The sequence below is a fragment of the Tachyglossus aculeatus genome, chromosome 11 (assembly GCF_015852505.1).
Source record: "Tachyglossus aculeatus isolate mTacAcu1 chromosome 11, mTacAcu1.pri, whole genome shotgun sequence".
NCBI classification, from domain to species: Eukaryota; Metazoa; Chordata; class Mammalia; order Monotremata; family Tachyglossidae; genus Tachyglossus; species Tachyglossus aculeatus.
This window is the reverse complement of record NC_052076.1, coordinates 27,244,468-27,266,151: the sequence shown is the minus strand read 5'-3', so window position 1 is coordinate 27,266,151 and position 21,684 is coordinate 27,244,468. Positions and strand designations below refer to the sequence as shown.

Here is a 21,684-nt window from a genome sequence, read left to right as displayed (position 1 = left end):
CCCCTGTCTTGGCTTTCTGAAGAGGTGAAATCTTGCCTTCCTTGAGCCGTAGAGATGAAGTGTGCGCTGTGGTTCGTTCACTCATTCAAAAGTATTTACTGAGCGCTTACCGGGCTCTAGACCCGATCCTGAAAATCCTCATCTAATAATCAGAGAGCAGCAAAGGCAGCGTGGCCTCGTGGAAAAAATTCTAATCCCGGCCCCGCCCCTTGTCTGCTGGGTGACCTTGGCCAAGTCACTTCACTTCTCTGGGCCTCGGTTCTCTCGTCTGCAAAACTGTTTGGTTGTCTGTCTTCCCCTTCTAGACTGTCAGCCCATTGTTGGGTAGGGACCGTCTCTGTATGTTGCCTATTTGTCCTTCCCAAGCGCTTAGTACAGTGCTCTGCATGCCGATTTGTACTTCCCAAGCGCTTAGTACAGTGCTCTGCACACGGTAAGCGCTCAAGAAATACGACAATGAATGAATGAATAAAATGAGGGTTCAATCCCTCTTCTCCTTTCTACTTTGACTCTCTGAGAGGCAGGAACTGTGTCCAACCTGATGACCTTGAATAATAATAATAATAATAATGTTGGCATTTGTTAAGCGCTTACTATGTGCAAAGCACTGTTCTAAGCGCTTGGGGGGATACAAAGTGATCAGGTTGCCCCACGTGGGGCTCACGGTCTTAATCCCCATTTTACAGATGAGGTAACTGAGGCTCAGAGGAGTTAAGTGACTTGCCCAAGGTCACACAGCAGACATGTGGCGGAGTCGGGATTCGAACCCATGACCTCTGACTCTTTCCACTGAGCCACGCTGCTTGAATCTACCCCAGCGCCGAGTAATAATAATAATGATGACGGTATTTGTTAAGCGCTACGTGCCGAGCACTGTTCTAAGCACTGGGGTAATTACAAGGTAATCAGGTGGCCCCACAGTCTTCCTCCCCGTTTTACAGACGAGGTCACTGTGGCCCAGAGTGGTGAAGTGACTTGCCCAAAGTCACACAGCTGGCAGAGGCAGAATTAGAACCCACAACCTCTGACTCCCAAGCGAGGGCTCTTTCCGCTAAATCACGCTGCTTCTCAGTACAGCGTACAACGTGCACTTGTGTACATTTTACAGTGCAAAATGGGGATCAAGTACAGTACGGAGCACATAGAAAGCGCTTATTAAATACCACTCTGAGGCGAAGGCGTGGGTATCAGAGACTCAGGAGAGACTCTTTTAGACTGTGAGCCCACTGTTGGGTAGGGACTGTCTCTATGTGTTGCCAATTTGTACTTCCCAAGCGCTTAGTACAGTGCTCTGCACATAGTAAGCGCTCAATAAATACGATTGATTGATTGATTGATTGACCTTTAGGTCAATCAGGCCAATCCTCTGCCTCCACCCAGGACAGAATCCAGGGATTTTCATGGTTTCTACAGTCAGCGGGTGGGTGGGCCCCTCTGGCCAGCTCCCCGAACCCCAGCTCTGCAGGTCAGAGGACTTGGGGTGCAGCCTCGCTGCCCTGCTGTGTGACCTTGGGCAGGTCACTTCACTTCTCTGGGCCTCAGTTTCACCATCTGTAAAACGGGGATTGGGGCTGAGCGCCCCACGTGGGACCAGGGACTGTATCCATCCCGACTAGTAGCCTGTATCCACCCCATCGCTTAATACGGTGCCCGGCACATAGTGAGCGCTTAACAGATACTATAATTATTACCATTATATTTAGGCCGTGGGCCAGAGGCTGTGTCCAACCCAATTTTATGTCCGCCCCGGCGCTTTGAACAGTGCCCGGCACATAGTGAGCGCTTAACGGATACTATAATTATTACCATTATATTTAGGCCGTGGGCCAGAGGCTGTGTCCAACCCAATTTTATGTCCACCCCGGCGCTTAGAACAGCGCCTGGCACATAGTAAGCGCTTAACGAATACCATAATTATTATTAGTAGTAGTACGTCCCCCTCGCCCACTCCCCGTGGTGGGCCGGAGAGGAAGCATGGTAAGGGGGAATGGGCCCCGGTGTCTGAGCTCCACAGGCTGCACGGCGCTGACAGTGCTCTGCACACAGTAAGCGCTCAATAAATACGATTGAATGAATGAAATGAATGAATGAGTGAAATGAATGAATGAATGAATGAATGAATGAATGAATGAATGAATGAATGAATGAATGAATGAGGGGCTAGTCTTGCTCAGCCCGGAGCCCACCCCCATCCCCACTGAATCCCTTAGCGAGATGTCCCGGGCGGGTTCCACTTCAGCCTGGAAGACAAGACAAGAGACTCCGCCCAATACAAAATAGTTAATTATTTATATTTTCAAAAAGGAAAAAAAAAAAAAAAAAAGGACCAGCTACTCGGAAGTTCTTCCTGTCCAGAGAGGCTGGCAGCAACGGGGCAGAGCTGGCTCCTCAGCCATCGATGGGAACCGTGGGGCGACCGGCCACGGGATCCGTCCGACTCGACGATGGAGAAAGATAAAATTTCCTCCATTTCATCTGGGTTTTTTTTTTTTTTCTTTAAAGGAAAAAAAAGGACGGGGGGAGAGGGAAGGGGAAATAAAAGCGGGGAAAAATGCCCAAAAACATTTTCCACGAGAGCTAAAAACGGAGAACCGTGCGCTTCTTGTCAAGACAGTACAAGGTGGTCCGACCGGGGCAAGGATTTCCTCGTCTTCCAGTTCCCGAAGGTGACGACCACGAAGACGACGTCGTCGCGGAGGCGGCTGGGGGCCCCACTCTCCGGTCTTGCCCGCCTTCCGGGCCATTTCTCCAAAGAGGGTTAAGGGGCTTTGTTTTTTGTCTATTTTTTTTTTTTTTGCAGTAACATACAAGTGCTAACATCACGAGGGGGCCAGGCGCCCCCCCGACCCCCACCTCGGCGGGAAGGCCGCGAACCGGTTTTCCTTTTGCTCCGGATGCTCCCGAAATCCATCGCAAAATCCCTGGTGGGGAAGGCCCGTGGGCCTCTCCTCCTCCATCCTGCTGCTGCCGCCGCCTCCGTCCCGCGCCGTGAAAAGCGAGCCGGTTGGCACGGGGCTGGATGCCGAGGGCAGAGGCGGGCCCTGCCCGCGGACCCCCGTCCAGGCTCGGGGTGGGGTCCCACCCAGGCTGCACGGCCGCGGGCCTTCGCTGCGGCCTGGCTCCCGGCCCGGGCGAGTCCGGACGTCACGAAGCGGCCTGCCCGCCGCCCCCCACCCCCCGCGGAGGGCGGGTGTCACGGGGGGGGGCGGTGGGCCGGGGCCGGGGAGCGGGGGTGATGGCGGCGGCTTCCGGCACGGGGAGGGGTCCGCGGCCGCCGCCTCCCCCCGCGGCCTTACGACTGCTTCAGGCGCTTGCGCGGGGGCCCCAGGAAGGGGCACTGAGCCGATGCCAGGGAGCGGTAGGCCTCGGCTACCAGGTGGGGATGGGACCCCACCATCGACTTCCAGCCGGAGGTCTCCATGACGTCGGAGGCGTGGCTGGAGGAGAGAAGGGGGCGGGGGGGTGCCCGTTACCACCAGAAAGGAGGGCATGACCACCCGCCCACCTGGTCAGCCTACCAGCGGGCCCCCCCCCGAGGTGCCCCTTCGGAATGGGGGCAGATGCATGGACACCCTCACCACCCCCCACCATCTCTGACCTCCCAGCCCCCCGCCCCTAAGGGCCTACTGGGTGGCCCAGCCCCCCACCCCAGACCCCAGAGGGGCCTCACTAGTTGATGAAGTCCACGGCCTGGGTCTTGAGCTGGTCGGCGCTGTGCAGGTCGGCCAGGATGAGGATCTCGGCGGCGTTGTCCACTGACAGGCTACTGCACAGGGCGTCCTCACACATCACCTTTAAACGCTCCAGGGCGTACTGCGAACAAGCCCCGCGGGACCGGGCTCAGAGGGGGCCCGCCGCCATGCCCGCCCTCCGGTGCCAAACCCCACGATGGAGGCTGCCTCTCCCCGCCCGCCGCACCGGCGAACTGCGGTCTCAGGCGGGTCAACCAGCGGGGCTAGGGTTTGGGCAGGCGGTCTCAGTAATAATAATGCCATTTATTAAGCGCTTACTAAGTGCAAAGCACCGTTCGAAGTGCTGGGGAGGTGACAAGGTGATCAGGTTGGCCCACGTGGGGCTCACAGTCTTCAACCCCATTTTCCAGATAATAATAATAATGATGATGGTATTGGTTAAGCGCTTACTACATGCCAAGCACTGTTCTAAGCGCTGGGGTTGACACAAGGTAATCAGGCTGTCCCACACGGGGCTCACAGTCTTAATCCCCATTTTCCAGATGAGGTAACTGAGGCACAGGGAAGTGAAGTGACTTGCCCGAAGTCACACAGCTGACAAGTGGCGGAGGCGGAATTAGAACCCATGACCTCTGACTCCCAAGCCCACGCTCTTTCCACTAAGCCACGCTGGTAACTGTGAATTCTACGTGGGACAACCTGATTACCTTGTATCTACCCCAGCGCTTAGAGCAGTGCCTGGTACACAGTAAGCACTTAACAAGTACTATCATTATTATTATTAATTACTACCACACCCTCCCAACCCTGATTTTGCTTTCGGCCGGTCCCAAGATGGCAGGGAGGCCGGGGAATGTGAGGGGATGAGGTGGACTGGGGCCGAGGTCGGTCCGAGTCGGGAAATTCAGGATGGCATTGGGGAAATTCAAGGCTGCTGCCGGCTCCTCTGCTCCCGGGCTCTATTCCCTCAGCCTTGGAGGCCCTACTGAGAGCTCACCTCCTCCAGGAGGCCTTCCCACACTGAGCCCCTTCCTTCCTCTCCCCCTCGTCCCCCTCTCCACCCCCCATCTTACCTCCTTCCCTTCCCCACAGCACCTGTATATATATATATATGTTTGTACAGATTTGTTACTCCATTTATTTATTTTGCTTGTACATATCTATTCTATTTATTTTATTTTGTTAGTATGTTTGGTTTTGTTCTCTGTCTCCCCCTTTTAGACTGTGAGCCCACTGTTGGGTAGGGACTGTCTCTATATGTTGCCAACTTGGACTTCCCAAGCGCTTAGTACAGTGCTCTGCACACAGTAAGCGCTCAATGAATACGATGGAATGAATGACTCCCCACAGCACATATGTATCTATCTGTAGATATCTGTAATTTATTGATTTATCTATTTGTATTAATGTCTGTCTCCCCCTCTAGACCGTGAGCTCGTTGTTGGGTAGGGACCGTCTCTAGATGTTGCCAACTTGGACTTCCCAAGCGCTTAGTCCAGTGCTCTGCACATAGTAAGCGCTCAATAAATACGATCGAATGAATGAATGAATGATGATGATGGAGGGCAGGGGAAGTGGGGGGCTCTGTGCCTGGTGGCCTCAGTTTGGAGGAAAGTACTGGCCCAGGGGCTTGGCGAGAAAAAATTGCAGTTCACCATGGCAAAATGGGTACGGCACGGGCCTGGGAGTGAGAAGGTCGTGAACGCTAACCTCGGTTCTGCCACGTGTCTGCCGTGTGACCTTGAGCAAGTCACTTCACTTCTCCGGGCCTCAGTTACCTCATCTGTAAAATGGGGATGTCCGACCCAATTTGCCTGTATCGACCCCAGCGCTTAGTACGATGCCTGGCATAGTAAGCGCTTAACAAATACCACCTTTTTTTTCCCCTGCAGTGTCCGGGGCATGGGTCTCGCAAGTGGCCGCTTGCAGGCGGTCACCGCAGAGGCCAAGATTGCTCGGCAACCCGCTGGCCGGGTCTCTGAGTCCCCCAGGTGACCCCTTGGGTCCCTCCAGTTTGGGAGGGAGTTGGTTTTCAGCGTGGCTTGGTGGCAAGAGCCCGGGCTTGGGAGCCGGAGGTTATGGGTTCTAATCCCGGCTCTGACGCTTGTCAGCTGTGTGACTTTGGGCAAATCACTTCACTTCCCTGTGCCTTAGTTACCTCATCTTGAAAATGGGGATTAAGACTGTAAGCCCCTTGTGGGACAGGGACTGGGTCCAACCTGATTAACTTGGATCAGCCCCAGGGCTGAGACTGGTGCTTGGCACATAGTAAGAGCTAAAGAAGTACGATTATTATTGTTATTATTATCATTACAATATAACAGACACCGACCCCATGGTCCCCTCAAATATAAGCTGGTATCACTGGCTCTGCTCGGTGGTGTTCCTGGTCTTCCCAGGCGGGCTCAGAGGTGGGGGAGGGTCACTGAACCTCCCCCGGGCTTCCCGCACCACCCCCCGAGAGTAAGCAGCGTGGCTGAGTGGAAAGAGCCCGGGTTTTGGAGTTAGAGGTCATGGGTTCAAATCCCGACTCCGCCACTTGTCATCTGTGTGACTTTGGGCAAGTCACTTCACTTCTCTGGGCCTCAGTTACCTCATCTGTAAAATGGGGCCTAAGACTGTGAGCCCCACGTGGGACAACCTGATCACCTTATAACCTCCCCAGCGCTTAGAACAGTGCTTTGCACATAGTAGGTGCTTAATAAGAGCCATTATTATTATTATTACTTCACTTCTCTGGACCTCAGTTCCCTCATCTGTCAAATGGGGATGAAGACTGTGAGCCCCCCGTGGGACAACCTGATTACCTCGTAACCTCCCCAGCGCTTAGAACGGTGCTTTGCACGCAGTAAGCGCTTAACAAATGCCATCATCATCATCACCCGGAAAACCTGCTTAGGTCTCACGAGCCCACCACCCGAGCCCGCCGCCCCGAACTCGCCACCCCACCTTGTCGGCTGCTGCCAGCAGGTCGTCAGCCATCTTGTCCAGGTTGGGGGCTCGCCCCGTGTAGATGAAGCCCATCATCTCCTTGAACACCTCCGGCTCTACGTCGTTGATCTCCACCCGGTTCTGGGCCAGGAGAGAAGCCAGAGTGAGGGACGTCGGGAGCCTTCGGCTCGGGGGACGGTGCGGCGGGTGGGAGAACCCGGAGGAAGACGGACCGGTCCCTCCCCTCCTTTAGGAAGGAGGCCCGGCCGGACCCTGGTGCCCCCGGTTCCGCCGCAGCTGCTCCACGTACATCATCATCAATCGTATTTATTGAGCGCTTACTGCGTGCAGAGCACTGTACTGAGCGCTTGGGAAGTACAAGTTGGCAACATATAGAGACAGTCCCTACCCAACAGTGGGCTCGCAGTCTAAAAGGGCGTACATGTCCTTCAGGTCCGTGTTTGTGGGCAAGGGCACAGTCATCGCTCTGGGTCTTTGCCACTTGTGCGAACGGCCCCTGACGGTCAGCGTCCTGGGGCCGCCCCCGTGGGCCTATCGACCCCCTGAGAGCTATGCGCTTTCTCTCTCCTTTTTCTCTCCCTTGGGATACCTCTTGCTCTTTTTTCTCTCTCTTCCTCTCTCTTTCCATTTCCCAGAGTCTGGGAAGAAGCAGCGTGGCTCCGTGGAAAGAGCCCGGGCTTTGGAGTCAGAGGTCATGGGTTCAAATCCCGGCTCCGCCAACTGTCAGCTGGGTGACTTTGGGCAAGTTACTTAACTTCTCTGGGCCTCAGTTCCCTCACCTGTAAAATGGGGATTAAGACTGTGAGCCCCACGTGGGACAACCTGACCACCATGTATCCCCCCAGCGCTTAGAACAGTGCTTTGCACATAGTAAGCGCTTAACAAATACCATTATTATTATTATGTACTGTGGCGGGCCCGACCGCGGCCTTGCCCTGTCCTAGCCGAAAGGAACGTCATCTCCCTCAGGTCTGCTTCCTCGTTGGTGCGTCTCCAGGGCAGTGGTCTCCTGGCGTCCCCACCATCCCGCAACCCCGGGGTGCTGAGGCAGAGATCCCCCCTCCCCGCCCCCGCCCCGCCACCAACCTTTTTGCTCTCTTCCATCTCATGCTCGAACATGGCGCTGAAGACCGGAGAGCGGGCTGGGCACCGGGGAAGGAAGGGATCAATCAATCAATCGTAATTATTGAGCGCTTACTGTGTGCAGAGCACTGTACTAAGCGCTTGGGAAGTCCAAGTTGGCAACATCTAGAGACAGTCCCTACCCAACAGTGGGCTCACAGTCTAAAAGGGGGAGACAGAGAGAAAAACCAAACATACTCACAAAATAAAATAAATAGAATAGATATGTACAAGTAAAATAGAGTAATAAATATGTACTGACATATATACAGGTGCTGTGGGGAAGGGAAGGAGGTGAGATGGGGGGGATGGAGAGGCGGAGAGGAAGGAAGAGGCTCAATCTGGGAAGATGGTCAGCGGAGGCGGGGCTCCCCTGGGGACAGTCGGCGTTCCGGCTGGCGCTGCCCTGGGGGCTGCCGGGGTGGGGTCTGGAGGCACGGATCCAGGCGACCCCGGGGAACGGGTGGCAATGGGAAGCTGGGGCCTGCTCCCCCGTCCCCCTCAATAGCTGCCAGGGTCAATCCCAGAGCCTGCGGTCAAGGCCTCGCCCGACGTGGGCACCGGCCCCCGCCAACTGGCGGGCAGCAGACTCCTCGGGGCCGGGCTCCCCGGAGCATCCCTACCTGCCAGGATGGCCTTGTGCGCCTGGAACTCCTGGCCGGCCACGCACAGGCAGCAGTCGGTGAAGCGTGAGTTCTCCCAGAGGCCTCCCAGTTCGTCCGCCAAGCGGCACTCGGGCACTTTGACCATGTTCATGGTGTTCTGGCCGGAGATGTTCACCGAGTCTTGCACCACGCTCACCTGGGGACGGCAGCGAACACGCACCTGAGAACCTTGTATCTGCCCCAGCACACGGAACAGTACTTGGCACATAGTAAGCGCTTAACAGAAACCATCATTATTGTTTATTAAACAAAAAAAAGAATCAATCTGTGGTATGAATCGAGTGCTTACCGTGTGCTGAGTTTGAAAGAGTACAATAAAAGAGTTGAAAGACATGGTCCCTGCCCACGGTTGAATAGAAGGGTGTGGATGAGGGCCCGTCAGACTCTCCTGAGCACTTAGCACAGGGCTTTGCCCACAACAGGCAACTTGATACATACCACTGATCACCACAACATTTTTCTTTAATGGTAACTGTTAAAACGCTTATTACGTGCCAGACACTGTACCAAGTGCTGGGACAGAGCCAAGCTCTGCACGCAGTAAGCGCTCAATCATCAATACGACCGAACGAACGAACCATTCATTCGGTCATATTGATTGAGCGCTTACTGTCTTCTGTCAGTCAGTCAACCGTATTTATTGAGCGCTTACTGTGTGCAGAGCACTGTACTAAGCGCTGGGAGAGCCCAAAACAACAACAACGCGACATATTCCCCGCTGCCGGGTTGGGTTGGAAGAGAGGCAGAGAGGGCGGGCGGGTTGCTGGCTTCCAGGCTTTCCAGCTGGCACCTTGGCTGGCACTAAGTACGTTTAATTAAAAGTAAATTTCATCCACCGCTCTCCAATGGGTCATCGGGGCCCAACTTGAAACTTTGAAACTATTTTTCCTTTGGAAATGACAATGTTAAAAACCCCCCACAGAATGTTCATCCCCCTGTAAGCTGACTAGGGAGACTCATTCAGGCTTGCAGCTGGGAAAGGGACACGGAGGTGACATTTGCGTCTCCTTAAAAACAACCGGCTTCTCGAAATGCCTCACGCGGGCTTGGCCGAGACCCCGCATTTAAAGGGGGCGGGCGGGAAGAACGTCACTTGTAACCCTTTTCGGTCCAAAAATCAGTCCGTTTCCCTCAAGAACCACAGCGCTGACTGTTTCGATTTTAAATCCCCTTTGAGTTGTGGCTAAATCCCCTGACCAGAAACAGGGTTGTGTTTTGCTTCTCTATTCGTTAAATAGGGAGGGGACAAGCTGATAATCTTTCACCTCCCCAGTTCCGCAGCACCGGGGGGAACCGGGTGAGCAGTCTGATTTTTAATCTGGCCCAAATTATTTGGCTCCCTGGCCACAAATGGGGGCTCCAACGTGCCCCGGGGACGGTGTTGGCCTGCCCCTGGGGCATCGCACCCTTCAGTGTAACGCTGCAGTGTGGCCCCAAAGCATGCAGAAAAGAGGAAGCCCCGGGTGGGGATGTAAAGAGAAGCAGTGAAGCAGCGTGGCTCAGTGGAAAGAGCCCGGGCTTTGGAGGCAGAGGTCGTGGGTTCGAATCCCGGCTCCACCACAAGTCTGCTGTGTGACCTTGGGCAAGTCACTTCACTCCTCTGAGCCTCAGTTCCCTCATCTGTAAAAATGGGGATTACGACTGTGAGCCCTACGTGGGACAACTTGATCACGCTGTATCCCCCCCAGCGCTTAGAACAGTGCTTTGCACGTAGTAAGTGCTTAATAAATGCCATCATTATTATTATTATGTGCCGGATGCTCCTTTTCCTCCCACGCCGCCTCCTCGCTTCCCCGATCGTCGGCGTTTGGGAGTCGGTGGGAGGCAGGAAGTGGTTCAGCGGCGGATCGATCCCTCGGGTCCCGCCCTGGCGCGGCCCGGTTCCAACCCGGCTCGGCAACGGCAGCTCGGGGCAGGGAAAGGGGAGTCCTTCCGTCTCGGCCCCGGCCAAGGATCCCTACCCTCTCTCCACGCCCCCCAAGGGCCCGTAAGCCGGGCTTTGCGGGCAGGCTGGCGGCCCCGGCGGCTTTGGCGCACGGCGACCGAGGGCGACCGGGTGCCCGGGACGAGGGGAGGATGTCTAGCGGTGGGATGAGGAGAAGGGGTCCGACAGGCTCCGCGGGGACCCCAGTGCAGCCGCGGACAGCCCCCCACTGCTGAAAGTTTCTGAGTCTGCGGAGGGGCTGTCAGCACGGAACCAGCCTGGCCGGGCACGGGCCCAACAGTAGAAGCGGCACCTGGGGCCGACGAGGAAGTGGAAGATGAACATGTGCGGCACCTGCTTCCCCGAGAAAAGCTATGATGGCGTCAGCAGGAGCTGGCAGGTTCCCCTCCTCCGCTCTCCGCAGCCTGCCGGGCCCAAATCCACTTCTCCGCCAGCGCCTCACAGAACAGCGCACGGGCCTACCGACTCTTCCTAGATTGGGCCCTCCCAAGTGCTCAGCAGAGTGCTCCGCACATAGCGAGCACTCAATAAACACCACCGACAGACAACTCAGAGTTGAGACTGAGAGCCCCATCTGGGACCGGGACTGTGTCCAACCTGTACTTACCAGTTAGTTTGTTAACCTGGCACACAGTAAGCACTTAACAAATACCACCATTATTATTGTTATTACTGCTCTGTCCCCTCAATCAATCAATCGTATTTATTGAGCGCTTACTGTGTGCAGAGCACTGTACTAAGCGCTTGGGAAGTACAAGTTGGCAACACAAATAAGAGAAGCAGCGTGGCTCAGTGGAAAGAGCCCGGGCGGGGGGGTCAGAGGTCATGGGTTCTAATCCCGGCTCCGCCACTCATCAGCAAGTCACTTAACTTCTCTGTGCCTCAGTTCCCTCACCTGTAAAATGGGGATTAAGACTGTGAGCCCCCCGTGGGGCAACCTGATCACCTTGTATCCCCCCAGTGCTTAGAACAGTGCTTTGCACGTAGTAAGAGCTTAACAAATGCCATTAAAAAAAAATACACACCATCACACACACTCCAGCTGCCCAGCTCCCCGCTTGACCGATCAAGGCTGGAAACAACAGACAACTGCTCTGTCCCCTCACAGACGGACACCATTACACACAAAGTCACACACCCGCCGGCTGCCCAGATCTGAACGATCGAGTCTGGAAACGGCAGGTAATTGCTCTGTCCCCTCAGAGACACACACCATCACACACAGACAAACCCCCACCCCAGCGCCCAAGACCACCATCCGGGACCTCACCTCACAAAACAGTGTCAGCTTGTCGTCAGGAAGGAGCCCGTTGGCCTCGTCCAGGAGGAAATCCCGACGGATAAATTTCTTGAACCCCCAGTCTTTCCCCTGCACGAATCGGTAGGCTCGCTGGCTCTCTGCAAAAGAGACGGACGGGATGCTTCACCCCCCCGGCGCCTGACCGCGGGAGGGCCCAGACCCCCCGCCCCCGGGCCGCAAAGGAAGGCGCCTCCTCACCCATGGCCTTGGTCTCTTCTCCTTTGGCATTGAGGATGGAGAATTTGAACTTGGCTCGCACCTCGCTCTTCGGGCAGCTGACCAGCAGCAGGTAGAGCGACAGGTAATCTTTGCTTTCTTCATCCAGCCCTTTCGGGTTCACGCGCAAACACCTGTCCAAAACGGAGGGGTCGGAGAAGTGGGGGCGGCATCGGAGAAGCCCCGCTTGCCGCCGTTCCCGAGGGACCGACGGGCAACACTTCAACCCTAACTTTTTACCCCCAGATTCCCTTTCTCCTACTACGGGTCTTGTGGGGCTCCCTGCTTTTCAATCCCCAAATTTTGCCTTCTTTCAGTGTCCTAACCCAGGAGCCCGGGCCTGGGCGTCAGAAGATCAAGGTTCTAATCCTGGCTCTGCCACTTTCCTGCTGTGGGACCTTAAAGCAAGTCACTTCACTTCTCTGGGCCTCATTTTCCTCACTTATAAAATAATAATAATGGTATTTATTAAGCGCTATGTGCAAAGCACTGTTATAAAATGGGGATTAAGACCGTGATCCATCATCATCATCAGTCGTATTTACTGAGCGCTTACTGTGTGCAGAGCACTGTACTAAGCGCTTGGGAAGTACAAGTTGGCAACATATAGAGCCAGTCCCTACCCAACAGTGGCTCACAGTCGAAAAGGGGCCTCAGTCACTTCTCTGGGCCTCATTTTCCTCACTTATAAAATAATAATAATAATGGTATTTATTAAGCGCTTACTATGTGCAAAGCACTGTTATAAAATGGGGATTAAGACCGTGATCCATCATCATCATCAATCGTATTTGTTGAGCGCTTACTGTGTGCAGAGCACTGTACTAAGCGCTTGGGAAGTACAAGTTGGCAACATATAGAGCCAGTCCCTACCCAACAGTGGGCTCACAGTCGAAAAGGGGCCTCAGTCACTTCTCTGGGCCTCATTTTCCTCACTTATAAAATAATGATAATAATGGTATTTATTAAGCGCTTACTATGTGCAAAGCACTGTTATAAAATGGGGATTAAGACCATGATCCCCACGTGGGACAGGGACTGTGTCCAACCCGATTAGCCTGCATCCACCTCAGCGCTTAGTACAGTCCCTGCCCCCTAGTAAGCTCTCAACAAACCCCAGAATCGGAGGGCGGCCCCGCTCCTTACCATTTCAGTTTATCGTTGGCTCCCGACGAGAACGTCGAGCTCTTGATGACCTCGCCCATTTCCTCCCGGCAGAAGCTGAAGTTATTGATGGTCCACATGTAGGAGAATTTCACCACTTTGATCTGCGGGTGGGAAGCGAGGGGGGCCGTTCGGAACCACCGAGTCCGCCGGTGGCCACGGCCCTCTCCTAGGGGCGGGCGGAAGGGCCCGCTTTGTGGGCAGGAATGGGTCGGTTCTTATACTGTCCTCCCCTGAGCGCTTAGTACGGTCCTTTTCACACAGTACGCGCTCAATAAATACCACCGAATGAATGAATGAAGGGCGACGGGAAACCGGCGGGCACGTTTCCTGCCCTCTTTTCCACTTGTTTGCTGTAGGATCTTGAGCAAGTCACTTAACTTTGCCTCAGTTACCTCATCTGCAAAATGAGGATTCAGTACCGATTCTCCCTCCTACTTATGCTGTGAGCCCCAAGTGGGACATGGACTGTGTCCAACCTGATTATCATGTATCTATCCCAGCTATACAGTACTCAGTACATAGTAAGGGCTTAAATGCCACAGATTATCAATATTATTACCATCAATACTATTATTATCATTATTATTCATGTCCCCTAACTCAAAGATATGCTCATGCTTAATGCACCCTGCACACAGGAGGTGCTAAGGAAATACTCTGAGTGATTTACTCTGAGGCCCTCGAGGAGTTTACCCACTCATGGGGGCCGCTGGTGGAGGTGGGTGAGGGGGGAAGGAAAGAGCCAGATCCCTGGAGAAGGAGGAGGAAGAGGAGGAAGAGGTGGGGATTGGGGGGGGGGGTCTCCCCACCCCCGCCGACAATGCTGGCAACCTCGGAAACAAGGTGGCGATCAGGAATGAGGCCCCTTCTCCCTCGCTCTCCCCTGTATGGAGTCGGGGAGGTTTGGGGGACACCGCCTAGACTGTAAGCCCGTTGTGGGCAGCGATTGTCTCTATTTATTTTTGAACTGTACTTCCCAAGCGCTTAGTACAGTGCTCTGCACACGGTAAGCGCTCAGACTGAATGAATGACACAGAAGTGGCGAAGCAGACATTTTCCTGCCAATCGGTCAGTTCTTTTGGCAACGACACCTGAGCTTTCTGGACGATTTTGCTGCCCGGAGAGACAGAGAGCGCAAACCACATCACATCGCCCGGCATCACATCGCCCGCCGGGAGACCATCGGGGACAGCAGAACTCTCCAAAAAGGCCGAAAGAAGGCTGAAAAAGGGGTGTCTTTCTCTTTCTTTTTTCCTCTATATAATAATAATAATAATAATAATGATGGCATTTATTAAGCGCTTATTATGTGCAAAGCACTGTTCTAAGCGGTGGGGAGGTTACAAGGTGATCAGGTTGTCCCACGGGGGGCTCACAGTCCTCATCCCCATTTTACAGATGAGGTCACTGAGGCCCAGAGAAGTGAAATGACTTGCCCAAAGTCACGCAGCTGGTAATTGGCAGAGCCGGGATTCGAACCCATGACCTCTGACTCCAAAGCCCGGGCTCTTTCCACTGAGCCACGCTGCTTCTAGACTCTAAGCCCATTGTGGGCGGGGAACTTGTCTAGCACCTCTTATATCACACTCTCCCAAACGTTTAGCACAGTGCTCTGCCCACGGTAAGCGCTCAATAAATACGATTGACTGATTGATTGATTGATTGACTGACTGATTGAGACACTCCCTACCCAACAACAGGCTCACAGTTGAGAAGCCGCGTGGCTCAGCGGAAAGAGCGCGTGTTTGGGAGTCTGGGGTCACTGGTTCTAATCCCAGCTCCACCACTTGTCAGCTGTGTGACTTTGGGCAAGTCACTTCACGTCTCCGCGCCTCAGTTCCCTCATTTGTAAAATGGGGATTAAGACCATAAGCCCCACGTGGGATGACCTGATGACCTTGTATCTCCCCCAGCGCTCAGAACAGTGCCTGGCACATAGTAAGCGCTTAACAATCAATCAGTCAATCAATCAATTGTATTTATTGAGCGCTTACTGTGTGCAGAGCACTGTACAAAGCGCTTGGGAAGTGCAAGTTGGCAACATCTAGAGACAGTCCCTACCCAACAGTGGGCTCACAGTCTAAATGGGGGAGACAGAGAACAAAACCAAACATACTAACAAAATAAAATAAATAGAATAGATATGTACAAGTAAAATACATGAACAGAGTAATAAATCTGTACAAACACATATACATATATACAGGTGCTGTGGGGAAGGGAAGGAGGTAAGATGGGGGGGGATGGAGGAAGGAAGGGGCTCAGTCTGGGAATCAATCAATCAATCAATCGTATTTATTGAGCGCTTACTGTGTGCAGAGCACTGGACTAAGCGCTTGGGAAGTACAAGTTGGCAACATATACAGTCCCTACCCAACAGTGGGCTCACAGTCTAAAAGGGGGAGACAGAGAACAAAACCAAACATACTAACAAAATAAAATAAATAGAATAGATATGTACAAGTAAAATAAATAAATAAATAGAGTAACAAATTTGAACAAACATATATACATATATACAGGTGCTGTGGGGAAGGGAAGGAGGTAAGATGGGGGGGGGATGGAGGAAGGAAGGGGCTCAGTCTGGAAATCAATCAATCAATCGTATTGAGCACTTACTGTGTGCAGAGCACTGTACTAAGCGCTTGGGAAGTACAAGTTGGCAACATATAGAGACAGTCCCTACCCAACAGTGGGCTCACAGTCTAAATGGGGGAGACAGAGAACAAAACCAAACATACTAACAAAATAAAATAAATAGAATAGATATGTACAAGATAAATAAATAGAGTAATAAGTATGTACAAACATATATACATATATACAGGTGCTGTGGGGAAGGGAAGGAGGTATGATTATTATTAGAAGACAGGCCCTCAGGGCTCCGTGGGCGGGAGTCCCCGGGCCACGGGTGGGGAAACGGTTGGGATTTGGGGGTGCCGCTCACCTGGGTGTAGCACCAGCTCTCTGCGACCGGCCCGCTGGACATCTCTGCCGGAGGCGGGGGGCTCGGCACCCTTGACATCGCCAGCTTGGAGGTGGGGCCGGCCGTCCAGGTTCAGGGAAAGAATCCGCTCCGCTCCGTCTTCACTCTGCCAACGGCGGGGAGGGCACCGGTTAAGGCTTTTCCCGAGGCACCCGGCTCGCTCCAGGGATCACTCATCATCATCAATCGTATTTATTGAGCGCTTACTATGTGCAGAGCACTGGACTAAGCGCTTGGGAAGTACAAATTGGCAACATATAGAGACGGTCCCTACCCAACAGTGGGCTCACAGTCGAAAAGGGGGAGACAGAGAACAAAACTAAACATACTCACAAAATAAAATAAATAGAATAGATATGTACAAGCCCGGAGGACGCCCCGGCCTGGGTCTGGGACTTGGAGAAATTGCTCTAACCTGGGATTTAGCACCTAGTAAGCCCTTCGTAAATCCCGCTAGCTCAGCTGGGGAAAGGCCAGGTCCGAAGCCCCTCCCCATGCCCTGGCAACGTGGCTTAGAACAGTGCTTTGCACATAGTAAGCGCTTAATAAATGCCATTGTTATTATTATTAGTGGAAAGAGTGCGGGCTTGGGAGTCAAAGGCTGCGGGCTTTAATCCCTGCTCCGCCGCTTGTCAGCTGTATGGCTTTGAGCGAGTCACTTCATTTCTCTGTGCCTCAATTCCATCACCATCATCAATCGTATTTATTGAGCGCTTACTATGTGCAGAGCACTGTACTAAGCGCTTGGGAAGTACAAATTGGCAACATATACACCTGTAAAATGGGGATTAATACTAATGATGGCATTTATTAAGCACTTTTTATGTGCAAATCAGCTGTATGGCTTTGGGCGAGTCACTTCATTTCTCTGTGCCTCAATTCAGTCATCATCATCAATCGTATTTATTGAGCGCTTACTATGTGCAGAGCACTGTACTAAGCGCTTGGGAAGTACAAATTGGCAACATATACATCTGTAAAATGGGGACTAATAATAATGGCGGCATTTATTAAGCGCTTACTATGTGCAAAGCACCGTTCTAAGCGCTGGGGAGGTTACAAGGTGATCAGGTTGTCCCACGGGGGGGCTCACAGTCCATCCCCATTTTCCAGATGAGGTCACTGAGGCCCAGAGAAGTGAAGTGACTTGCCCAAAGTCACACAGCTGACAATTGGCGGAGCCGGGATTTGAACCAAGGACCCCTGACTCCAAAGCCCGGGCTCTTTCCACTGAGCCACGCTGCTTCTCTGGACAAACTGATAACCTTGTATCTCCTCCAGTACTTAGAACAGTGCTCAGCACATAGTAAGCACTTAACAAATACCATTATTATTATTACTTAAGGACTGATCTCAACACGGGGAGGGGGGATGGAAATGTGATGGGATTTAAACAAAAGGACCCCTTAAACCCTAAAGAGGTGATAAAGGGTGTGTTTCCATTGACACTGCTGTGTGAATTCACCGTGGGGTCACAGTCCCATCCTTCATTCATTCATTCACTCATTCCATCGTATTTACTGAGCACTTACTCTGTGCAGAGCACTGTACTAAGCGCTTGGGAGAGTACACTACAACGATAAACAGACACATTCCCTGCCCACGACGAGTTTACGGTCTAGAGGGGGAAACAGACATTAGGGGCCTGGCATGCCCTTCCTCTGCCCCTCCGCCAAGCTAGCTCTCTTCCTCCCTTCAAGGCCCTACTGAGAGCTCACCTCCTCCAGGAGGCCTTCCCAGACTGAGCCCCTTCCTTCCTCTCCCCCTTGTCCCCCTCTTTCCCCCCATCTTACCTCCTTCCCTTCCCCACAGCACCTGTATATATGTATATATGTCTGTACATATTTATTACTCTATTCATTTTACTTGTACATATCTATTCTATTTATTTTATTTTGTTAATATGTTTGGTTTTGTTCTCTGTCTCCCCCTTTTAGACTGTGAGCCCACTGTTGGGTAGGGACCGTCTCTAGATGTTGCCAACTTGTACTTCCCAAGCGCTTAGTACAGTGCTCTGCACACAGTAAGCGCTCAATAGATGCGACTGATTGATTGATTGATTGATTGAAATAAACTACAGATTTGTACCTAAGTGCTGCGGGGCTGGGAGGGGGATAATAATAATAATAATAATGGCATTTTATTAAGCGCTTACTATGTGCAAAGCACTGTTCTAAGCGCTGGAGAGGTTACAAGGTGATCAGGTGGTCCCACGGGGGGCTCACAGTCTTAATCCCCATTTTACAGATGAGGTAACTGAGGCCCAGAGAAATGAATCAATCAATCAATCAATCAATCGTATTTATTGAGCGCTTACTATGTGCAGAGCACTGTACTAAGCGCTTGGGAAGTACAAATTGGCATCACATAGAGACAGTCCCTACCCAACAGTGGGCTCACAGTCTAAAAGGGGGAGACAGAGAACAGAACCAAACATACCAACAAAATAAAATAAGTAGGATAGAAATGTACAAGTAAAATAAATAAATAAATAAATAAATAGAGTAATAAATATGTACAACCATATATACATATATACAGGTGCTGTGGGGAAGGGAAGGAGGTAAGACGGGGGGATGGAGAGAGGGACGAGGGGGAGAGGAAAGAAGGGGCTCAGTCTGGGAAGGCCTCCTGGAGGAGGTGAGCTCTCAGCAGGGCCTTGAAGGGAGGAAGAGAGCGAGCTTGGCGGAGGGGCAGAGGGATTGGGGGCATTCCAGGCCCGGGGGATGACGTGGGCCCGGGGTCGATGGCGGGACAGGCGAGAGCGAGGTACAGTGAGGAGATTAGCGGTGGAGGAGCGGAGGTTGCGGGCTGGGCAGTAGAAGGAGAGAAGGGAGGTGAGGTAGGAGGGGGCGAGGGGATGGATGGACAGCCTGGAAGCCCAGGGTGAGGAGTTTCTGCCTGATGCGCAGATTGATCGGTAGCCATTGGAGGTTTTTGAGGAGGGGAGTAATATGCCCAGAGCGTTTCTGGACAAAGATAATCCGGGCAGCAGCATAAAGTATGGATTGAAGTGGAGAGAGACACGAGGATGGGAGATCAGAGAGAAGGCTGGTGCAGTAGTCCAGACGGGATAGGATGAGAGCTTGAATGAGCAGGGGAGCGATTGGGATGGAGAGGAAAGGGCGGATCTTGGCAATGTTGCGGAGCTGAGACCGGCAGGTTTTGGTGACGGCTTGGATGTGAGGGGTGAATGAGAGAGTGGAGTCGAGGATGACACCAAGGTTGCGGGCTTGTGAGACGGGAAGGATGGTAGTGCCGTCAACAGAGATGGGAAAGTCAGGGAGAGGACAAGGTTTGGGAGGGAAGACAAGGAGCTCAGTCTTCGACATGTTGAGCTTTAGGTGGCGGGCGGACATCCAGATGGAGATGTCCTGAAGGCAGGAGGAGATGCGAGCCTGGAGAGAGGGGGAGAGAGCAGGGGCAGAGATGGAGATCTGGGTGTCATCAGCGTAGAGGTGATAGTTGAAGCCGTGGGAGCGAATGAGGTCACCAAGGGAGTGCGTGTAGATCGAGAACAGAAGGGGACCAAGCACTGAACCTTGGGGAACCCCCACAGTAAGAGGATGGGAGGGGGAGGAGGAGCCTGCAAAAGAGACTGAAGTGACTTGTAACCTCCCTAGCGCTTAGAACAGTGCTTGGCACAGATTAAGCGCTTAATAAATAAATAAATAAATAAAGAGGGAGACTGAGAGACAGCAGGGAGGCTGTGGGATTCATTCATTCATTCAATCGTATTTATTGAGCGCTTACTGTGTGCAGAGCACTGTACTAAGCGCTTGGGAAGTACAAGTTGGCAACATATAGAGACAGTCCCTACCTAACAGTGGGCTCACAGTCCAAAAGGGGGAAGTGAAGTGACTTGCCCAAAGTCACACAGCTGACAAGTGGCAGAGCCGGAATTTGAACCCATGACCTCTGGCTCCAAAGCCTGGGTTTTTTCCACTGAGCCACTCTGCTTCTTGCGATGTATTAGGGGAGTAGCCTGGTGAGGTTCATTCATTCATTAACTCATTCATTCACATTTACTGAGCACTTACTGAGTGCAGAGAACTGTACTAAGCACTTGGAAAGTACAATTCAGCAACGGATGATAATAATAATAATAATGATGGCATTTATTAAGCGCTTACTATGTGCAAAGCACTGTTCTAAGTGCTGGGGAGGTTACAAGGTGATCAAGTTATCCCACGGGGGGCTCACAGTCTTAACCCCCATTTTACAGATGAAGGAAGGGAGGTTACAAGGTGATCAGGTTATCCCACGGGGGGGCTCACAGTCTTAACCCCCATTTTACAGATGAAGGAACTGAGGCACAGAGAAGTTAAGTGACTTGCCCAAGGTCACACAGCAGGCAATTGGAGGAGCCGCGATTTGAACCCGTGACCTCTGACTCCAAAGCCCGGGCTCTTTCCACTGAGCCACGCCACTTCTAGCCACGGATAGAGACAATCCCTGCCCAAACCGGGCTCACAGTCTAGAACAATAACAATAATAATGACGATGATGGTATCTGTTAGGCGCTTATTATGTGCCAAGCACTGTTCTAAGCATTGGGGTGGATGCAGGGTGATCAGGTGGTCTCACGTGGGGCTCACCGTCTTCATCCCCATTTTACAGATGAGGGAACTGAGGCACAGAGAAGTGAAGTGCCTTGCCCCAAGTCACACAGCTAATAAGTGGTGGAGCCGGGATTACCCTTCCTTCCTCTCCCCCTCGTCCCCCTCTCCATCCCCCCCATCTTACCTCCTTCCCTTCCCCACAGCACCTGTATATCTGTCTATATGTTTGTACATATTTATTACTCTATTTATTTATTTTACTTGTACATATCTATTCTATTTATTCTATTTTGTTAGGATGTTTGGTTTTGTCTCCCCCTTTTCGACTGTGAGCCCACTGTTGGGTAGGGACTGTCTCTATATGTTGCCAACTTGGACTTCCCAAGCGCTTAGTACAGTGCTCTGCACACAGTAAGCGCTCAATAAATACGATTGATGATGATGATGATTAGAACCCACGTCCTCTGACTCCCAAGGCCGGGCTCTTTCCACTTAAGCCACACTGTTTCTAGGAGGTGGGGGAGACAGACAGGTTCTCAGTGTGCCACCGACTGCCCACAGTACAGTGCTTGGCAAGCCCGCCGTGCGCCACGAATGGGTCTGTTCCGTTGTTCTAGCGTACTCTCTCAGGAGCTTAGTACAGTGCTCAGCACCCAATAAAGGCTCAATAAATAACACTAATTGGTGGAATTAATCACAGTCTTTTAGACTGCATTTATTAAGTGCTTGCTATGTGCAAAGCACTGTTCTAAGCGCTGGGGAGGTTACAAGGTGATCAGGTTGGCCCACGGGGGGCTCACAGCCTTAATCCTCATTTGACAGATGAGGTAACTGAGGCCCAGAGAAGTGAAGTGACTTGCCCAAAGTCACACAGCTGACAAGTGGCGGAGCCGGGATTTGAACCCATGACCTCTGACTCCAAAGCCTCTGTTTTTTCCACTGAGCCACCCCCAGCGCTTAGAACAGTGCTTGGTACATAGTAAGTGCTTAACGAATACTATAATAATAATTATTATTATGTGCCAACCACTGTTCTAAGCGCTGGGGTAGATACAAGATAATCAGGTTGGATACAGT

The 21,684-nt window shown here is 52.4% G+C and overlaps 1 protein-coding gene across 4 annotated transcripts in view; it reads right to left on the bottom strand.

Annotated features, from left to right (window-relative positions):
- Nucleotides 1-2,332: 2,332 nt before the first annotated feature.
- LOC119935023 (speckle type BTB/POZ protein) overlaps nucleotides 2,333-21,684 on the bottom strand; it is an 80,164-nt gene continuing 60,812 nt past the window's right edge. For 3 of the 4 annotated variants that reach the window (XM_038754645.1, XM_038754646.1, XM_038754647.1), the window contains 9 exons: nucleotides 16,007-16,151; nucleotides 13,039-13,160; nucleotides 11,875-12,026; nucleotides 11,647-11,774; nucleotides 8,390-8,567; nucleotides 7,731-7,786; nucleotides 6,642-6,764; nucleotides 3,671-3,813; nucleotides 3,293-3,437 (listed from right to left, as the gene is read on the bottom strand). In XM_038754645.1, the coding sequence (XP_038610573.1) occupies nucleotides 3,293-3,437; nucleotides 3,671-3,813; nucleotides 6,642-6,764; nucleotides 7,731-7,786; nucleotides 8,390-8,567; nucleotides 11,647-11,774; nucleotides 11,875-12,026; nucleotides 13,039-13,160; nucleotides 16,007-16,084 (1,125 nt within the window). In that variant the 5' untranslated portion in view covers nucleotides 16,085-16,151. Of the gene's footprint in view, nucleotides 3,438-3,670; nucleotides 3,814-6,641; nucleotides 6,765-7,730; nucleotides 7,787-8,389; nucleotides 8,568-11,646; nucleotides 11,775-11,874; nucleotides 12,027-13,038; nucleotides 13,161-16,006; nucleotides 16,152-21,684 lie in introns of all 4 variants that reach the window. The other variant, XM_038754648.1, reaches the window with a different exon arrangement.